Source organism: Falco peregrinus, chromosome 7 (assembly GCF_023634155.1).
Source record: "Falco peregrinus isolate bFalPer1 chromosome 7, bFalPer1.pri, whole genome shotgun sequence".
Lineage (NCBI taxonomy): Eukaryota > Metazoa > Chordata > Aves > Falconiformes > Falconidae > Falco > Falco peregrinus.
In genome coordinates, this window is record NC_073727.1 from 49,502,464 (window position 1) to 49,510,584 (window position 8,121).

Here is an 8,121-nt window from a genome sequence, read left to right on the forward strand (position 1 = left end):
ATCATATATGTTAAGTGCTGCACTTTCATCCTGATGTTACCACACAATTTAGTCTTGGTTCTATTAAAAAGCAGTGTCTGACTTGACAGACCCTAATAATACGCATAACTTACAGCATACAAAAATTCAGGAGTTAAAGTTTACCAAAATGCAAACACTAGCAGCAGATAAACACAAGACCCACAGATACTTAGTTAGCCTCTTGTTTACAAATCAGGATTTTCAGGTATACAGAGACAAGCGGCTTAGGTCAGTTTCTTTAAGCAGGTGGTCTGCGCAACAGGATTGCAAGACTGCCTATTGTCTGTTCCATGGTGACACTTAGCTTGCTAAGAAGTGAAAAACATGGCCAGGCTCTTTTTTATGCAAGTTTCAGGTGATGAAAACTTCATTATAACATTTTACTGTTAATACCTCAATGCACTGAGAAAACAACTGTGCAGACTAAGAAAACCTATAACTTATTGTAGGAGTAAGGAGTTTACTTTTTTCTGATGCTTAAAAATAACATGCTACCTAGCAAGGAATGTAAGCAACCGTATCTTCTGAAGTTACAAGTGAAGAAAAAACACTCCTGCTCATGTATTACAAAACACTGTTCACAGTTTTGTCTCTTTGGAAAACCTGTTTCCCCCCAAACTATATGTAAAAATATTTGAGACAAGATGAGAGCTTTATAGAAAAGATGCATCACAAAAAAGTAAAATACTTTTTCAGAGCAAGGACGCTCAAAACAATGGAAGAGGGAGGTCATGCATCTTCCACTGGAAGTTCACTAAAACAATGAGATGGAAAAACAGCTTTTTTACTTTACCTTAGGATAAGCTCGTCCCTAGGTAAAACCTTAAAATCTGCTTCACTAAGGCGAACCTATGGAGCAAAAGGAAAAGCACAACTTACCAAGCTGTCATGACTACTTGGTCGGGGGAGGGGGTGGTAAAGTTACAAGTAGTTTTAAACATACCTTCTTTGGGAGAGGTTCTTCATTCGTCATTGTGAACTCTGAAGAGGGAGGAAAAAAAAAAGAACAGGAGTTTTATTTAGTGCATCTACTAGTGTACAGGAAATACTGGACAATTCAGAAGCTTGTACTTCAAGTCTTTTTTATTTGCAATATTGGACCAAAATACTGGTTCCACACAGTGCAGAGCCAGAGTACAAAACAACATATGACAAGTTTACTGCTGTAATCTACATACAAAGGCAGATTATTTTTTCCTGAAAGTTAACCAAAACTTTTAGATGTCTAAAAAGCCTGTCAGTAATCTATTCTTCCTATTTAACTAAGCAAAACCACACAACTTTGTCCATTTATGTTTAGATCAAACTGACGTTCTTATGTATCTAAATCTATTTAACATTGTATTTTACGAGGTAGAGAATCAGAGTCTGAGAAAAGCAATTTATACTACTACAGTATATCTTTGGCATAAAAGTAAAACATTTGTGAACATTACCACTAATGTTTGGGTTATGTTCAAAATAGTATGTTCTTCCAAGCACTTTCTTTTAAGTATCTGCTAAACAGGAAGTATTAAGCAGTTATTTTAAAACCCTTGTAAATATTTTTAGGAAAAGATGTCAAACAAATGGCTTGAATACACTGTGAAATTCAGTTCCTCTTGTGTGCGTGCAGTGTAATAGGACTGCGTTGTGCTAGGTTAAGTATTCACACTTACTTGAGTTACAGGACATGCTTCACTACCTCAAAAGGATAATACACAGTATTTTCTCAAAAATATCAAGTTCACAAAAATTATAAGCATGTAAGCAATAATGAATGCAAGGTTTTCTACAGGTATGCACCTTTGCCTTATGCTTTCCAACAGAAAAGTTGCATGTAATACTAAGATTCTACAAGCTTGTAAAGCTGCTGTGATGCATGTATACCATGTGTCAACCAGTTATGAACACCTGGCTTTGCAAAAACAGTTATCTTAAGTAGCTAAAATAGTCTAAGTCTTTTTGAGAAAACAGAATATGTTATTTTCACAATGACACCCAACAAACTAACTTTTCCAAATCTTAAGACATTTGTCAATAAGACAAATAAATACACACCAAATTAAGCACAGGCCTTTTCAACCTACACTAACCACTGACAATACACAGCACTTTACCAAGCAAGGCCTTGTAATAAAAAACACCCCAAAACAACACCCCTTAAAAAAAAAACCACACTAAAAAACCCCACACCAAGTGCAGTACACAGATGAAAACTTCTAAGCCCTTCATAAAATATAAACTGACATTAGAACCCACAGAATAGTTTCCAAAAACATTAAGTAGAAGCATCTCACTGATGAATAGCTGCTCCTGTTCCTAGTCTTAGTAACAAACACGCACTTAAGTGCTTCCCCAGCCTAGGAAGTCCTCCCACATCCTCCACCTTCACCCTCACACACCAGAAGTTACTCAAGTATTTTGCTTGAGCTTCTGGATGCAGCTCCTTATTATGAGACTTTTACCAAAACCATACCTTAAATATTTTCAAGCGTTAAGAGGCTATCAATACAAACTGCTAGTGCCCAACTCAGTCACCCAAAATAACTTGATCACAGGGGGAATGCTTGTGAATACTGTGTTTAGGTTGCCTACTTCTCCTGCTATAGTTTTCCTAAATACTTTTATAATCTTCTAAACTCCTTTATCATTTCAAAGTAATCTTGAAGATCTTAGCAAGCTTTAAGTCCTTGACAGAGAGAAACATGCTTTTGAGATGTCCTCAAAACTACAGCTAACAGCTATTAACCTGTGCATTAATCTCGTGCAGATGATGTCAAGTCATTATTTTGCTTCTCAGAAAGGTACCAGAAGCATACAAATAGCAAAAAAGGTGAGTTTCCCCAAAGACTTGCCTTGTGAACCCTGCAGCAGCATACCACTACTACAAGCACTTGATTGCTGCCACAGTCACGACAAAGAAACCAAAAGCTGATGCTCCATCTAAGGGTATCCTCTTATCTCCAGACCTCACACCACGTTTAAGCACCCAGTTCTCTACTGCAGCACCAGAGCTGGCTTCTCTAACAGCTACACCCAGCACACCAGCATTTACAAAGCCATCTCTTGCTTTCAGACAACAGCACGAAAGTCCAAAAGACTGAGGTTACAGGCCACTGTGCTACAGAAGCTACTGTCTTACTACCACCTATTATCAGTTGTAGTGATAGAAACACACATTTAAAAAAAAAAAACATACACACTAGCTAAAAATATTCTACAAGTTACTTTGGAAAAGACAGGCTGATGACTTCTACAGATAAACACTCTCACTCATTTCTGTTCGCATTAAGTTCATTCACCTCACTACTCCCATGCAACAGCTTTTTTAACATCTAACAATTTCAACAAATGCTTAGAAATTTATGACCACTATGTATTTCCACCACTGCGCTCAGTGTTTTTCAGAAACATTAAGAGCATCAGGCTAACTACATCAGTTGTCACAATGATTTGCCTTAGCTCTATGTTCATCAAGAGATGAATCTGTATGCTACAGACAATAACACTACAACTGAAATGTTCATTCTTGGCACTTTATACAGTAACTTTTCAAGTACTGTACATCAAGAGGTGCTTTGCATCACTTGGCTCTACTCTAAAAAAGAGGATCTCTCCTACTACACAGATCAGAAGTATTTTGCAACAACATGAAGTACTATTTTATGCAGAAAAAAAAATCAACAGAAACAGCATTCCTGTATAACTGACTGGAACTAACATTTATATGCGATTTATATGATTAACAGCTTAATTGTACTATCTTAACTAAGCACTTTCATGATTTGGGGGAAAACTATGACTCCTGAACGCCAGTCCTTCATATCTGCTCCTGGCAACGAGCAATACAGAAACCATACTCCATACTTAAAGTAACATAGTCATGAGCACAGGAAGAATTTTTATGTAATCGCATCATGTTTTAGGCTTTCATGGCACTTTCAACACGAAGAGAGGTGAAAACGGGAAAGTGCGTTTTAATTTCGGGGACTCCAGTAGCCTGTACACCTTTTACTACAATGTTTAGAAAACGTGGGATTTCAGGATTACAAAAACCCTAGGATACAAAGTAATTAAATAACACCACGGATGCTGCTTTACTAGTTACGCTTAAAGTAACTGCCAGTTAGTTATTTTAACGATATGAAAAAGAGTTCCGTGAAGAAAACCCCGTCACAGACACCATGCTCCCAAAACATGAAAAAAAAAAGCTTCAAAACACCACTCCTGACCGGGCAGACCGCACGCTCGCCTCAGTCACGGCGCTCTGGGCCCCCCGCACACGGCGAGGCCCCCCCGCAGCCCCGCCCCCTGCGCGGAGACCCCGCCGGCGGCGGGCCAGGCGCAGCTGCAGCCGCTGACCAGCCGGCTCGCCGCAGGCGTTTGACAGACCCTGCTGCCGCCCCACCACCACCCCCCGCCCTCCTCAAGCCCAGGCACTGCCCGCCCAGGCGGGCCGCCCTCGCTCGGCTTCAACGAGGAATGAGAGAAACGCGTCTCCCGCGCCAGGGGGAGGCGGCGGCCGCCGTGCCCAGGCGTGGCGGCTGCCGAAGGCGAGGAGGAGGATCCCAGCCCAGCAGCCGGGCCGGGCTCGGGGCCTCGCACAAAATGGCTCTAAGTGCTTCCGCTCCTCCCCCCGCTGAGCCGAGGGATAAAGCCGCCACCGGGGTTTGGCGCCCCAGGGCCGCCAGCTGCCCGGTCCCTCCCGCGGGCCCCGCCGCCTCCCGCGCAGGAGAGGGCGGCGGTGCCGGGGGAGGCGGGCGGGGGGGCTCGGTGGCGGGGAGGAGCGCTCGCGCGGCCACTCACCTCCCGCCCGCGGTGCGGAGGCCTCGCTCTCCCAGCACGCTAGTTGCCTGGGCCGCGCCCGTCACATCGAGGGCGAAACGCCGCCACCTCTCGCGCCTGCCGCCACCTCTGCGCCCGCGACCAGCTCTACGGGGACCGCCGCTCCGGAGCCGGGGTCGCCACCGCGTCCCCCCGCCCGGGCTCCCTCGCGCGCTGCTCCCGCCCGCTCTTTATTTGCGGATTCTCTGCGCTACAAAATGGCGCCCAAGGAGGAAATGAGCGCCCGGCCGCCCCGCCCTCGCCCCGCCCCTCACGCTCGGGGCGGGGGGCTGCGCGCGCAGCCAGCGCGGGGCGGCGGGAGCCTCCGCAGCGCCGCGCGGAACGGGGAGCCCGGCAGCGGGCGGGGTGGCCTTAGCTCTGGCCCCGGCTCCGGCCCGCTTGTGGGGCCGCCTCTGGGGACACCGGCCCCGACCCGCCGGAAGGCGGTGCCGGGGCGCTCCCGCCGTGCTGGGGCGGCCGTTTCCTTGGGTTATTCGAACGCTGATTTAAAGCCTGTCAGTTAGGCAGGCGGCGGGCAGCGAGACGCGGGGCATGCCGGGGCGGGCGGAGGGATACGGGCGCAGCGCGGCCTCCTGCCGGCGGGCGGCGCCGCTGCTGCCGAGCGGGGCCGGGCCTGCGCGCCCCGCGAGGGCGGCCGGCGGGGAGGGGGGGGGGGAGCAAGCGGCTTGGCGCCTTTTGGCAAGCTGAGGGGAAAGATGGCGTCTTTGGGAAGGAAAACGGCGCGTAGCGGTTAATAACGTGCAAGATGGGCGCCGAGTTCTGGGTGTGACGTGCAGGGCTTTCTGCCCGTCCGCCGGGCCGGGGCAGGCACCTTCCCGGCGGGGTGAAGCGAGCTCAGCCGGGTCGGTGCGAGTCAGCGACGTTAATCGACAGTGAATGAAAAGGGAGTTAAGTTCTGGCTGCTTCCAAAGAAATCAGACTTCTTTTGCAGCATCTGGGAATCATAAAGCATACTGTTTGCCTTTACCTTGCAGCACTGAGCTGTAACTTCAAAACCAATTTTTTCTGTCCCACTATCCATGAGTTCTCAAGCAATGCTATTAGCACAAGTAAATACTTTCCCCTCGTGCCAGCATGGTCATAAAACTTCTGTAGGCTAAGTCAGTCCTGTCAGCTGGGTTGCACAGGTGTAACTGATTGTCACTCACTACATCAGTGTTGAAGATACTCCAGAAATCTCTTGATGACTTACTGGTAGCAGAAAGAATATAGTTGCTACAGAACAGATTCTGATGTACGTCTCCCCATATCCATCCGTATATATATATATGAATACAAAGATTCATCAGTGAGAACTTGAAATTTCATTTTGAAACCCATGCCACGCTACAACTTATTGACATAGTTACCCAAAAGTGGGTAAGGATCATGTTATTACTGACCACAAGGACAGAAGGCTTTCATTAAATCTTTCTAAGTCTTATCTCATTTTTAAACTGAAAAAGATGCTGCTGCAATTATTGTTTGGGGTTTCCTGCTCTGCTCCTGCCTCTGATTTCCTCCGCAAATACCCTGCAGGTATTTTTTAGAAGTCTTGAAGATCCTAATTAACAGATGAAGCCATCACAGGATGGGGCAGCATGGAAGAGGCACTGAAATACCGGAGTTGATCTTCAATATGAACACTAATGTAGAAAATTGACTCAATTTCCCAGTATGCAAATGTAAACATCACAACAGCAAAAATGCAGATAAGCCAAGGCAGACAAGAAACTGAAACTTTTTCCCTATAGAAGAGATGCAGAGATAGACTCAGAGTTGCTTCTATTCTGTGTATTGCTATTCTGTATATAAATTACCTAACATTTTCTGTATATCGGTGGCAATGGAAATACAAGATCTCCTAGTATTTGCTTGGAGTTTGGCTATTTTTTGCTATGTTCAGAAACCATGCCTCGCTTGTGTCTCTTTCAAAGTACAGATGAAGGTCTAGCTCAGATGCACTGTAAGGTGTGGGACCGTAAACCTTCCACCAGTGCCTGTTGTTTGTGTTCATGACTGTGTAGAAAACAGCCTTGCATTTTTTACCCCTTTCAGCACTTGGTTATTTTAAATGTATCTTTACAAGTGTAGATTACGTTTGTGGGAAACGTGCTAGCTGAGCAAGAGGCAAGCAGCCGGAGACATCTAGAGATAAGTGGAACCAGTCTGAAGAGCTTTATATTCTGGCCTGCTTTCCTTCTGTCCATTCAAATTAACGTGTGTATTATCAGGCTACTTTTTTGTTTGAGAAAGTAAGAGCAGCAATTTGTTAACTAACCTGGTACCTTTGGGAAGAGGATATTTAACTGAAATAGTCTTTTATTCTGTTTGCACATTACCTAACTCAGTGAGAACTAACATGGGACTTTCTGGTGACACTGGAATAAACGTGTTGACACCTGCATTGGGTTGTGTTTACAGTGTGATAACTGGAGTAAATTTTCAAATAAGAGTTGCTAGCACAAGCACCAGCAGCATCATTTGTCCTCAGATGAGAGGGCACTTAACTGTCTGTCTGAGCACCAAAAAAAAAAAAGCAAAATCCATACATTTGTTCATCAATAATGGTAAGATGAGGTGGGAAACATTATGAATGCATGGGCAGGACAGCTTGATGTAATTAAACACAAGAAATAAGTATGTGTAAGGCGAAATTAATCACGCACTTTCATGAAGCATATTGTGTTGGTATGTCTCCTGTTGGTTTAAGAAGTCATCAATTGCTGCAGACTCTCCTCTACGTTTGGCTTTAACCGGAAAGTAGATTATAGAATGAGCAAGGTGGCACTGGGGGAAAAACAGTTCTCCCGTTTGTTTTAAATCTGTTTCACATTGCCTCCCGGATTTAGGTTCCTTGACGGACAGTATGTCATTCATTAACTTAATTATCCATTAACTGGAAGGCTTGTAATTGTTTTTACCTGCTCGGTACTGGGTTTCTTCAGACGGGCGCCAGCTGGGACAACGCGAACACTGAGAGGCTTGGAACCTCGGAGGGGTGCTGTCTGTCCCCGTTTTGTTTGGCTCCTCTTTCCGTTCGCCGTCTATCGCGCCTTCGTGTCCCTCCCGTGTCCGTGTCCCCCCCACCCCGGCGTGGCGTGGCGGCCGCGGGGGGGCGCTGCGGAGTCTCGGCGGGCGCCGCTCCCAGGCTGGGGGGCGGGCGGGGCGCCCGTGCTGGCGCGAAAGGCGCGTAGCGCGGTACCCCGGGGGTCGGGGCGCTGGGGAACGGGCAGTAAGTGGGGTAAGGCACTGTTTGGAGGCGGGGGAGTCTGCAGGACTGTTACGTAGGTT

The 8,121-nt window shown here is 46.2% G+C and overlaps 1 protein-coding gene across 2 annotated transcripts in view; it reads right to left on the reverse strand.

Moving 5' to 3' along the window:
• WTAP (WT1 associated protein) overlaps nucleotides 1-5,048 on the reverse strand; it is a 28,452-nt gene extending 23,404 nt beyond the window's left edge. The window contains exons 1-3 of one of the 2 annotated variants that reach the window (XM_055809843.1): nucleotides 4,810-5,048; nucleotides 965-1,002; nucleotides 815-870 (exon numbers count right to left, since the gene is read on the reverse strand). In XM_055809843.1, coding sequence (XP_055665818.1) covers nucleotides 815-870; nucleotides 965-994 — 86 coding nt within the window. In that variant the 5' untranslated portion in view covers nucleotides 995-1,002; nucleotides 4,810-5,048. The remainder of the gene's footprint in view (nucleotides 1-814; nucleotides 871-964; nucleotides 1,003-4,809) is intronic. The other variant, XM_055809844.1, reaches the window with a different exon arrangement.
• Between the last annotated feature and the right edge of the window lie 3,073 nt (nucleotides 5,049-8,121).